Raw genomic sequence first — 12922 nt, forward strand, 5'->3', positions numbered from 1 at the left:
ATCAATTTGTTTTCAAGTTTCTCCGTCTGCCACATATGCATTATCATTCTCAGCCGCATCTGGAAGTACTTTCCACTTTGGATGATTTGTCGCCCCCCAAAGGCCATTCAGTGAATTGCACCCCAAAGAACTCAGTCAGGTCACGTTTTAACATAACAACAAAGTGTATTATTTTCACACCAACACAGAAAACATGATCTGCTTATAAAAAATACAACATATGACTCTACTTATTTCCACAGATACAGTATGACATTTTTCCCTCTTTCACTGACACCATTTTGTAAATAGATTTGCTTTCTTCAATTCATTTGTCGAGAAAAGGCAACATGCAGGTAATAGCAGCACATGTAAAACAATACAAAGATGCGGAAAATTTAACTATGGCTGCCATTGACGGGACTAGACGTCCAATCCATATGTAGCAGGAGGGTTGGGTTCCCTCTTCAAATGGATCGGGCGTCTGCTAAGGATGAACTAAATGGTGGGAGGGTGCAGCTTGGCCAGAGGAAGAAAACATTTAATTTTTTTAAGTCATTGGCGCCATTGACGTTGCTGGACGTCCGGTCCTCCCGCTCCAAATGGATTGGACATGAGCGCTATCAACGGACAAGTGTAAACGAATGAATGGGAAGGGTAAACTTAGCCAGAGAAACAATACATTACATTTTTAAACTCTCATGGCTGCCATTGACGGCACTAGAAGTCCAATTTATTTGAAGTAGGAGGGTTGGCTTCTTTCCTTGGTTGCCATCCTCCACATTCAAAATGATTTGGACGTCTACAAGTAACAAACTTACTTAAATTTTGTTTTTAAAATTGACATGATTGGACGTCGATCACCGTCAATGGCAGACATGGAGTTAAAAAGGAAAAAAATCTCTTTTTTACTGAAAAAAACGATCTCAGGTTTAACTTTGGTGCTTTTTTCCTCTTTTCTTTCCACTTTTGAGCAAACTAAAAGATAAAGTGCTGGTTCTTCTAAGCGGAGCGTGTTCCGAAATTCTGACGGCAAGTGAAGTAAACGTGGCTTTTCATTCTTCCTATGGATTTTCACCCCTTTCTTAAAATTAACTTCCTCCAACGACGAATGAATGAATTCCTTTCCACAAGAATACCTCAAAGTGTGCTTTTTTTTAGGTTTTTTGTTTTACATTTCAAGCTAGACGAAGAGCACCTTGTCATCTGTTCTCGTCTAATTGTCCACTTGTACTGCAGTGTTGGGTTGGTTTTCCCAAAACGGAGTGAGAGGATACAAAAAAACAAAAACAAAAAACAATTGGAAGAGTGTCCATTTAAAACGTGTCCGTTGGGGAAATGTATAAGGAAGTTAGAGAACTTTTTGGAGGATGGCGTTGGGCACTTCCAAGGTCTCGTCCTTCACCAGGACGATGTCGTAAGAGTCCAAATATTTGTCCAGGTGTTCCTCCACCTGACAGGGAAGGATAGGACAAAAAAATTACAGTGTGGAAATCCTACAATACACGCGTTATGCAAAAAATAAAAAATAAAAATAAATATATATCTTTTTTAATATTAGATTAGATAACTTTATTCATCCCGTATTTGGGAAATTTCCCTGTCACAGTAGTAAGAGGGTGAGAATACAGACAGCAAAAGACACCGTAGACATAAATAAATAGGTAATAAATAAGTTAATAAATAAACAAATAAGCGTGTTGCTGAAATTGGTGTTTTGTTCAAATTTAAACAAATAACAATCTTTTTTAAATATTTCTATATATTCACTTTAAGCATTTCTTACATACACCTTTTTAAATAATTACCAAAATAAATCCTACAATATAGTACAGTAATCCCTCGAATATTGCGGTTAATGTAGACCAGACAATCGCAACAATTGAAAATCGTGAAGTAGGGTCACCTCTATTTAAAAAAATAAATAATGAGTTTCAGCGTGGATTTTCACATTTTTATGAACTTAAAAAAACATAAAAATAAAATAAAATAGCGGATTTTTTTAGCGTGGATTTTCAGTTTTATGAACGCTAAAAAAAGCTGCTATTAATTATTTTTAAAAAAGCTCATAAAATAATTAATAGCTGCATTTTTTGCGTGGGTTTTCAGTTTTATGAACGCTAAAAAAGCTGCTATTAAATATTTTTAAAAAAGCTCATAAAATAATTGATAGCGGCATTTTTTAGCGTGGATTTTCAGTTTTATGAACGCTAAAAAAGCTGCTATTAATTATTTTTTTAAAAGCTCATAAAATAATTAATAGCGGCATTTTTTAGCATGGATTTTCAGTTTTATGAACGCTAAAAAAATGCTGCTATGATTTTTTTTTGTTTTAAAAAGCTCATAAAATAATTAATAGCGGCTTTTTTAGCGTTCATAAAAATGTGAAAATCCACACTCAAACTCATAACCTTAAGCCACTCCTTCTATTAGGACTCAGCTGTGAAAAAAAAAGTTATAATAGGGGTGACCCTACTTTATGATTGGTTGCACCGCCCTTGTGAGGATACGCGTATGATCAAATGAGTGAAAATAAAAAAGGGGTACCTTGTCGTTGAGGAAGCCGACCTTGAGGATGTTCTCCACGTTGGGCACGCCGTCGGCCATGCTCAGGTCGCCCAGCGAGTCTCCCATCAGGACGATGTTGCAATTGTCCTTCTGCTGCTTGAAGTAGTCGGTGTTGCGCAGGGCGCCGTCGTGCTTGTTGTAAACGTGGATCAGCTCGCCCTTGAAGCCTCGGAGGACGCCCTGAAAACCATCAAGGGTTCTCAACCAGCACTTTGGAGGGGTTTTTGGAGTGTTTTTTCCAGCCCACCAGGCATTTGAAGAACTCACTTTGTCGTCAAAGTCCATGAAGTTGGACACCACCTTGACGTTGGGGTGGTAGACGCCCACCTGCCGCAGGATCTCCTCCAGAACGTCGCCCAGGCCGGCCGAGAAGATGAACACGGGCACGTCGCGCTCGTGCAGGCGGTCGAAAAACTGCTCGAAGCCTTCCCTGAAATGGGAAAAAAAATATTTAAAATGACAAATGCACCTTGGGAAATATGGCGGACGTCCGGTTGGCTTACCGAAGCGCAGCGTCCGACTCTCGCACCACCTGTGCCACTTTGTCCTTCTCGATCCGTTGCTCCACCAAAAGCGCGTGGGACTTGAAATACCTAGCGGGACATCAAATATCGCTGATTTCCCTTTTCCTCCCCTCCAAAATAAAAGAAAAAAATCAATTCCAAAATGACTCTAGTCCAGGGGTCGGGAACCTTTTTGACAGAGAGAGCCTTAAACAATTCCTATTTTCTAATGTTATTTCTTGAGAGCCATTCTCAGAATTGAAAAGTAAAAATACATGAAAGTGTGATTTTGTTGTTGTCATTTCACCACTTTTAAAGTACAAAAAGTCTCTGAATTCTTTTGACAACATTGTTATGCTGTTGCTAATAAATCGGTACAGACGCTCCCCTACTTACGAACATTCGAGTTACGAACAACGGTACATACGAACATGTTTGCAAATTGCGTTTATGTCGAAAAATGTTCGTAACTTCGATTTTGTATTTTTTTCCGAGTAGTACTTCTTTCCGCCGCTAATACTGACGCCTGGCGCTGTGAGAGCTCAGCTCACCCAGCATCTACCTTCCTCTACCTTCTTCGTTGCAATGCGGAAGTGCGTGAACGTATCTCCAGTGCGCAAAGAACCTTTTTCATTTGGATCATTAAATATCTTGTGCATCCACTATTCAATATGGTTGGTGAAAAGCGAAAGGCTTCTATTGAGGGAGGTGCAAGGAAGAGGCAAGCCATTTCATTTGAAACGAGTGGCAATAATAACGAAGCTTGATGCGCGTGAGAGTGGTGAGCGTTGCACGGGCATTGAATTGTTCGACCGTCAGTACGATTTATAAACCGAAAGATCGAGCAGCAGGACCCAAATATTGAACGTTGCACAAAGTTGCAAATCAATTGAATGATGCCATACAGTGCTATCGCATCATTTATGATGAAAAAAAGAAAACTGCAATCGTCATTAGATAGCTTCTTTCGGTCAGTTTCTAGTAAATCTCTCTCTAATGTATGTACGTATACAGTACTGTATGTATTCTCTCCATTTTATTAATTTTTTTTTTTTCAGTACAAACCAATGTGTGTTACTTATACAAGCCTTAAACATACAAATGCACTTGTATAAACCTTCAATATACTTATATAGGCCTTAAACATAAATTATAATACAAAATATAGCACTGAGCAACTTACGAACAAATTCAACGTATGAACAATCGCTCGGAACCTAACTCGTTCGTAAGTAGGGGAGCGTCTGTATCAATTATATTATGCACAGGACTCAGCTCTCTCACCAGTGATTTCCATATTTTACTTCACAGGTTAGTGAAGAGCCATATGCACCCATAGAAAGAGCCACATATGGCTCCCGAGCCATAGGTTCCCTACCCCTGCTCTAGTCCATAAAAGAAAATATTTATCTAAAAAAAAGAAGAAGAGGAAATCGGATAACTCTCCAATCAAAAAATCCTGGCAGCCTCAGATTGACGGCAATAGACGTCCAATCCCTTTGAAGGTCCTTCTGAAAGTTCATTGGTTCATTCACCGTCCCACTTCAAAGGGATTGGACGTCTACCCCAGATCAACTCATTTCAAGACTTAGAACCGAGTTCTGAAGTTCTCCGACATTTTCCAAAGATTGGACGTCTATCCCAGATCAACTAATTTCAAGACTTTTAAAGTTACGTCTATCTCCGTCAATGGCAGCCAACGGACGACTCACCACTCCACCATGAACGGGTACTTCTCCTCCATGGTCAGGTTTGGGTCGATCTCAATGGGGTAGTACTTATTCTTCAGCTGCAGCAGTTTTTCGCGGCACTCCTCCGAGACCAGGTTGCAGTTTTCCATGATGTCTGAAATTAAAAAACGTTAAAATATTGGCCATCTAAGAGCTTTTTTAATTTTATTTTATATATTTTACTCACAGTGGCATGACGGACACCTTTTGCCGTTGATCGCAAATTTGCTCAACGTCATGTCGAAGTCGGTGATGATCTGTTGAGCCAATAAAAACCCGAATATTATGTTAACAAATCATAAGCAATAAAGTTCCTTTAAAAAAAATAAAAATAAGCAATAATGGGACTGTATATTCCCATAAACAGCCTATTCAAATGCAAAAAAATGTTCATTCTTAAAGAAGACAAACTACATTCCAAATAATAATAACAACCATGTTTTTAATCTATGCATAACATGTAATTTGAAAGCTATTTTAGCATTAAAAAATCTAATTTTTGTTCTCCGCTTATTAGAGCCCATTAAGCGCATTGATTCGATCCAAAATGGCGGTCATCTTGTCCAGCAAATGTACTTATTGATTGGTTATTTATTCATTATTATTTATTTGTTCGTTTGTTATTATTTGTGATATTTCTTTCTAATCCAGTCCGAACCCCTCGTATTAACCTTTGTTTTAAAGTACACATCATGACCAGCAGGTGTCAGTGTTGAACCCACCTGGAGTTTGGAGGCTCCGCCCTTGATGAGCCCGCAGATAATCTGCTCCACCCTCTCGGGGTCCCTCATGTGCACCGTTTTTTTCTCGAACTGAGGCATCTACAAGACACAAGAATCTTTGTTTACTTGTTTGTTTGTTTGTTTGTTTCACTGCCATTTCAGTTTTGCAACATAGAAAGTACTGCAAATACTTGAAAAGTAAAAAAAGGACCAAAAACCAGACTAGATTGGACGTCCATCCATAAATATAGTCTTCCCCATCCTCAAAAACAAACATTTGCTAACATGTTAGCTTCATTCATAGCATATTTAACACTTCAATGCAATCCATTGGAACCGGGAGGAATGTCCATTTGCAACCAGCACTTCCATTTCCAACGGATTGAACGTCCCCTAGAGACAAACTCATTTCAATTCAAAGCACGATTGGACGCCATCCATCACCTGGCGACCAAATTCCCCCCCAAAAACAACCGTATTTACTCACCAGGGCTGCAAAGTCCTCGAAAAGCAAGAGTGAAGAAAAGAATGCGTGGCCAAACGGCCCTTATATAAGCGCAGACGAAGGGGGCGGAGCCTAAGGCCTCCCCCTCCCACACACCCACAACAAGCACGCCAACACATACAAACGCCATTAAGCATAAATAGATTGAAAATAAGACGTGCGGCGGAGGGTAATAAAAAAATGTAATCTGCCCGTGTTGTGATGCTACTTTTGACTTTTCCCGCTCAATGGCGTTTCAAAAACGTAAACAAGCGACACACGCCGGCGATAAATAACTGAGCCGGGTCACAAAAGGTCACGGGGGTCAAGGGTTATTGTTGCCGCTCTCGTTTGAGGGGGACGCGCCCCCGTTTTTTTTGCTGACGTGTTGACTAGACCAGGACAAGAGAAATTAAGTGTAAAAAAAAAACATATTTTGTAGTGGATAAAGAGAATTTTCAGATTCAGATTTTGGGGGGTGCTGGAGCCTACCCCGGCAGTTCAGATTTTGTGAACTTTTTTCCTAGTAGCATTTTTTAGCAACTCGTACAAAAAAAATAATAATGCTCAATATCATCTATTCATTTTCTGAACTGCTTTATCCTTGCTAGGTTTGCGGGGGGTGCTGGAGCCTACCTCAGCAGTGCAGATTTTGTGGACCTTTTTCCTAGTAGCATTTATAGCAACTCGTACAAAAAAAATAAAGCTCAATATCATCTATTCATTTTCTGAACCGCTTTATCCTTACTAGGGTCGCGAGGGGTGCTGGAGCCCATCCCAGCTAACAATTCAGGGGACACCCTGAATTGGTGACCAGCCAATCACAGGCCACAAGAAGACAAACAACCAATCACTCTCAGCTAGGAGCAATTTAGAGTGCTAAATTAGCCTAGCATTCATGTTTTGGGGATGTGGGAGGAAACTGGAGTACCCAGAGAAAACCCACGCAACCCCGGGAGAACATAAAAACTCCACACAGCGAGGACCGACCTGGGATCGAACCCAGATCACTGACTACAGTCTTCCCTCGATTATCATGAATTCATTTTTTAGCGATTTTTTTCTGCTAGCAATAATTTAAAAACAATATCACGTTCATAAAAATGTGAAAAATTGCAAAGAAGGCTCACCCCTAGTTATAATAGAGGTGACCCTACTTTACGATGTTTCAATTACCGCGATATTCGAGGTATTATCGTACTAGCCACTAGGGTAGAATTAGCTAACCTCGATAGCATGACGCTAAAGGCCGCTATACATAAGTTGAAGGAGTTGAAGCTAAAAAGTAGGTCAAAGCTCTCCAATTACAACGCAACAATTTACAGCATCCATATTGCATCAGCCAAGTTCCACCCACGCTCATAATAAACTCAGTTCCCCCATTTAGCCGTCAAATAAAAACATTTGAAATACAGCCGGGGCTTTCATTCTGCTTTTAAAAGTCACATTTCATCATCAACGTTTTAGCTACCACGCTAACTAGCAAACGAGCGGCCAATCACGTTCTTGTCATTTGACCCGTAAATACGCGAGTTTGGTTGAACTGAAATGTGCATTTATTTGTGCCGTTATGTTGACTTTACAACCGAGTATTTAGGAAATAAGTATTGAAGTCATGAGATGGGTGTGCTGTGTAATAAAGTACATTAGTCAGTCAGTCCCATGACAATTTCCGCCATTTTGAAGATGTTTTCAAATATATATATATGTATGAGAAATTAAGTCTTATTTGATAATGGATAATATGTTTTGAACTAATGTGGGCGCATCAACGAAAAAAAAAACAATTTAATTTTAAGGGAAGGGTGTTGCAGGATTTTTTGGGGAAGATATTCTGGAGTTTTTTCTTATAAAAATGATATTTTATGTCAAATTAATTTATGTGAAAATGTAGGCATCATGTAAATAAAACATTTTTAATGTGGGAGCATCAATTCCAAAAAAGTATTTAATTTTAAAGAGCGTTAAGATTTTTGGGGAAGAAATTTGGGATTATAGGGATTACAATAAAAAAATAAAATAAAAAAATAATTTAAAAAATCAAGCGTTTAACATTTGGCAAAAATGTCATGATGAAATAATTTTGATTTACAGTAAATTATGGTGGAAATTAAAGGATCACATCCAAAACAGAAAATCCTTATCTGAAAAAAAAATTAAAATATTTTTCCTTTGCTCTTCTAACTACTAATAATCAGTATCGTTAACCTGACCCCCCGTAAAAACACACAAAAAACATATCAGTCGATCGCTACCGACAATAATAGTAGAAAATGATTGATGACTCAGTTTATGAGTGAATAATTACCAAATGAGTCAGTGGCCTGTCATGAAAATGAGGTTAAATACAGTACAAGAAGTTTAATATACTGTATAAGCATTGAACGTTGCACTGTGACCTGCCCTGGCGACGCCGCTCTAGTTTCCATGGCAACTGCCATCTGTTCCTGCTGATAGGACGAGCCGAGGCGGAACCGGGTTGTAATCCTGTCTTTAAATACCCGATTTTAAATATTGGGCGACTTTTTGAACTAAATGCGCTTCAATTTTGAAAAATGACTCCATGCTGCCCCTACAGGTAACGAGTGGAAATACAAGTGACCATGTTATTTTGTACCAGCCCCCCCAAAAAGATGATTAATATTGTCGTTAAAGGTGCAGCATTGGTGAAATCATTGTTACAAGCTATTTGTTTGTCTTTGCAAGACATCTGGAACGTGTTTTTGTTTTGTTGTGTTTTGTGCGGCATAAACATGGCACAAGCCACATGAACACAATGTGTACGCTCATTTTGTTTTTCTTTCACGAGTCGGCTTTGTCGGCGAACGCACGACCGCCGATGACTGGAATGTGCCGCAAACATGGATTTTAATTGTCAGGGTGGATACGCATACCTACTACGTGAATCATATATGAGCATATAGAAAAAACAACAGGCATGGCTCAAAACTGGTTCTACTCTAACTTTTATAATCACATTTTTCATTAGATGTTAGCTTACTATGACATTGTGACCTTTTGCATTTCAAAAAATCTAATTTGAAATCTTGAGTTATTCTTCGGGAAACTAAACTTTCCTTTCCTTCTTAAATGTTATCTCAAAATGTACTATTTTCTATTTATTCCTGAAGACTCTTGTTTCTTTTTGCTTGATAACTATTGCTAACTTTGCTCAAGTATTTATTTTAAAAAATGTTTCTCCTCAAATCCCCTATTTATATGCTTTTTCACTATAGGCCACACCCACTAAATCTGACCAAAAACTTTATTCGCTCACAATGAGCCGCAATTCAAGGTAAAAGGGCAGCGGTTTGTAGTCTTAATATTACGGTAATTGACTAACAAACACATTCATGTACAGATACAATTTATTGCTATCATAATTGCACAGTTGCCACCAGTACATGTGAATATTTTACAATATTTATCATCTAAATGCTGCAAGTGACCTCTAAAACAGCTGCTGTTGGGGTCTCCTGCGCATGCGTGGAACACCGCAAAGTCGCCGTCAAGGAAACAAACGCATAACCTACAAAATACATTTGAACACGTTGACTATTTTTAAAGCCCATGTCATTTAATTGACAAATATTCGCTACTATTACTCGTACAATACGTATACATTCACAAAAATAAAACAGAAATAAAAGTTGAACGTTTGCAACACGGGAGGTCAAACTGCCAAACTAGCACGTGTTTTTATTTTGAAGAAAGGTCACGGACACTTGGCGTTTCTACGTCCTGTTAGCTTGTCACTAAACATGTTACTAGCATGTAGCTTGAAAACTCACCATTTCGATGATTCTCGTCTTCTTTCCCGCTCGTTTTTTCTTGGCGACGATGTATTGGGCCAGAACGACGCCGCCGAACAGGGCGCACACGCTCGCGCTGGCCGCGGCACCCACTTTGACGACGGCCGTCCGGTCCATGGCGGCACGCTCGGAGCTCCACCGCCGCCACTGTCAAGAAGAGCCCGAGTGTGAGTCCCCCTTCTGGCCTCGGACACTGTCAGGTATCCCCTTCTGGCTGCTTGCGGGTTGGTTTGCCGGTAACGTCACCGGTGCCAATGCGGAGCTACTTCCGGGGCGGTCATGCACACTGAAATCGTCTATTACTGAGACGATGTCTCACTTCGGAGAACGTAGTATATTTACATAATTATACTAGTAATCTAAATGTGAACGATCTCAAACGTAAAATCGAGTTTCCCCTCAATGTTTTACCATTTAATTTGAGTATTAATTCTGTAAAAGGACTATTCTTATGTGCATTATCTTTAAAAATAAAAAGTTTATACAGTGTAGCTCAAAGCTTGGCGCACTATTGCACTATTTCCTGGTAAAATCGTTATGAATTTGATTAGAATTTCAATTCATTCGGTGTTTTTGTTTTATAAGTACTTCCACCAGATGGGCTTTTCAAATTACACAGAGCAGTTTTTGAAATTATGAAAATATCATTGGCCTTATGCAATATTAAAGTTAACCTACATTTTCTTGCAGTTCTCATCTTTTACACTAGACGGCGCTAGGCAATTAATCGGTGCCACTCAATTAAATTATGTTGAAATACTTTTGTAGAATTTAACGCATATTTCACGTATATAAGAACCTAAAGTGATGAATTTGGCTATTTTGATGGTGATATTCTCAACTTTATGCTGGACATTTTCCTTTGTTTTGCTTTTTTTTCCAGTAGTGTCAATACAAATAAATAATGGAATGTGCTTATGCCTCTTCAATCGCAATCGGACACCTATCACCGTCAATGGCTGCCAATGAGTTAACACCAAAGAATACAATTTCAAAACGCTATATTTTTTCAATTTTATTTTACAGCAAGTGGCCCTCTGATGAAAAAAAAAGATGTAAACCAAATTTTGAGAACCAAATCCCACAGGAATAGTCTGGTACAAACATTTGTATTTATTTATTTTTTAACATTTTCATTAACCGCAGTCATGTTGTCTTCTCAGGAGACAAACGGGAAGTTAAACGTTAAGCGCAGGTCAGGCGCACAAAGTCTTGTGACTTAACTTACAAGTCGGAATGCGAGAAAATCGAATAACGTGCTTTTAAGAGTAGCACATGTAAAAATAAATAGGAGCAGGTGACCGAGTAAAATCCCCCAAGACGACCAATTAAGAGCCAGACGACTTGGTTTTGTTTTCTGCCTAGCAACTGCAATAACTCCAAAATGACTTTGGCATTTTGCGTACTTTGTACAGTTACAATTAAAAAGCTACACAAGCTCAAAGTCACGTCACATGGTTTTCGACCAATCACGGGGGTGAGTTACTCCACGGGCCTGATTCCCTCGGCCTCCTCCAGCGTCCTCAGAGTTTTGTCCCATTGGGTGAACTGCTTGGACAGCAAGGACATCTGGCAACACAAAGATAAGCTTTAAACTAATGTATTCTTTAATATATTACCTCCAGGGAACTACGTTGAAGTGAGTTGTGAAGCTTTTAGTCAAAAGTAGTCATTATTCCTGGCTATTAGTCAATTTTCTTCACGTTTTTACAATTACGTTAGGTAAATATGTCCAACCTTTAAAAAAAATAATCATATTGATAGATTGTTACCATTTAAATGACTGAATTCAATTATCCATCAAATTAAAAAGAATAAAATTTGCCATCTTCAGTCAATATATTTACAGCGTTTTAATGAATATTTCAAAAATGCTCATTGTTATTAATACAATTGCTTACTTTCTACATAAAAGCAAACCCCAAATTACCATTTTGTCGTATTCGTCAAAAAGCTTCTTGACTTCCAGTGACTGAGAATCCGCCTGGTCCTGAAAAATAGTCCGTATTTAAGTCTTGGAAGGTCAAACCCAAACAAGAGAAACCTAGAAACTGCTCTTTTACCTGCTGTTTAATATGAATTTGGGAGAGCCGCTGAAGTTTGGTGGCATGTTCGGGAACATCTGGAAGCACACGTCAAAATCCTAAATACAGATTCCTCGCAAATAACAAGCACTCAATAAATAAAATAGTGTGACATCTAAACCTCGAATGTAGGTGCTCTCCAGCATGGGCTGCAGGTTGCTAAGCTGCTCCAGCAAAGCAGCCTGGGAAAGCAGGAAGTCCTCCTCTGTGCGCACAAACACCAATATACATATATATGCCCGTCAGTTAAAATATTTCTTCACATGCTCGAATTATGTTATTCATCACCGGCGAGGATGAACTCCAATTTCATGGTGTCGGGGACAGTAATGTGGTCGGTGAATTGGGGGTCCAAGTACTTCATCAGGTCCTCAACTGCACACAAAGACAGTTATGATATAAAAAAAAAATCATCATTTTAAAGTGGTTTGTAATGTTTGACTCACTCTTCTTGTGAAGAATCTTGACTCGCTCCCTTTTGTTGGCCGTGTTAGTCAAGCCGGCCTGGATTCTGGCTAGAGCCTCTCCACACTGACAAAATGAAGATATTAACTCAAAAGCATGCAGAACCCACACAAAAACGTCACTATAATGGCTGGATCATATGACACCATCGGTTGCCTTAAGCTACATGAGTGTCCACTTAGTTTTTATCATCCAAAATCTCACTAAAGTGACTAAAAGTAGGTATTTATAAGAGAATCTACTCAGTGACATTCATTTAAACACTTTCAGGGATGAATGAATCTAAATGATAGCAGTGTCCTGTGCTGTGATACGAAAATAGGCTATCGTTAGCTTTCCTAGGTTAGCGCATTAGCTCGACCACACCTATAAATAAAGACTAACCTTTAACGGTTTGGCATTTTTATTTCTTTTTTCTCCATAGATGTGGTTCTCCAACGCATGAAGGCGCGTTTCCACGTTATCTATCACATCTTTCTTGTCCATTTTCGCAGCTTTTCTCCCCCTTAATTCGGTGGCCAAAACAACACCACCCAACGGGCTACGTATTTTAAGTACGTCGAGCTGGGACGCGT

At 39.0% G+C, this 12922-nt stretch overlaps 2 protein-coding genes across 3 annotated transcripts; both read right to left on the reverse strand.

Annotated features, from left to right (window-relative positions):
* Nucleotides 1-145: 145 nt before the first annotated feature.
* Nucleotides 146-10065, reverse strand: nt5c3a (5'-nucleotidase, cytosolic IIIA). Of its 2 annotated transcripts, none has more exons than XM_077599629.1 (8): nucleotides 9778-10065; nucleotides 5503-5601; nucleotides 4968-5037; nucleotides 4763-4895; nucleotides 3051-3140; nucleotides 2815-2977; nucleotides 2527-2727; nucleotides 146-1432 (listed from the first exon to the last, which is right to left on the reverse strand). In XM_077599629.1, the coding sequence occupies exons 1-8, from the start codon at nucleotides 9913-9915 to the stop codon at nucleotides 1331-1333; spliced, it is 996 nt and encodes a 331-aa protein (XP_077455755.1). In that variant the 5' UTR covers nucleotides 9916-10065; the 3' UTR covers nucleotides 146-1330. The 2 variants fall into 2 exon arrangements, with proteins under 2 accessions (XP_077455755.1, XP_077455756.1); XM_077599630.1 differs by lacking the exon at nucleotides 9778-10065 and adding an exon at nucleotides 5990-6041.
* A 735-nt stretch (nucleotides 10066-10800) lies between these two features.
* Nucleotides 10801-12914, reverse strand: dctn3 (dynactin 3 (p22)). Its single transcript, XM_077598612.1, has 7 exons — nucleotides 12732-12914; nucleotides 12329-12413; nucleotides 12171-12257; nucleotides 12004-12087; nucleotides 11862-11920; nucleotides 11729-11788; nucleotides 10801-11367 (listed from the first exon to the last, which is right to left on the reverse strand). The coding sequence occupies exons 1-7, from the start codon at nucleotides 12831-12833 to the stop codon at nucleotides 11281-11283; spliced, it is 564 nt and encodes a 187-aa protein (XP_077454738.1). The 5' UTR covers nucleotides 12834-12914; the 3' UTR covers nucleotides 10801-11280.
* Nucleotides 12915-12922: the final 8 nt, after the last annotated feature.

The sequence above is a fragment of the Stigmatopora argus genome, chromosome 4, assembly GCF_051989625.1.
Source record: "Stigmatopora argus isolate UIUO_Sarg chromosome 4, RoL_Sarg_1.0, whole genome shotgun sequence".
NCBI lineage: Eukaryota > Metazoa > Chordata > Actinopteri > Syngnathiformes > Syngnathidae > Stigmatopora > Stigmatopora argus.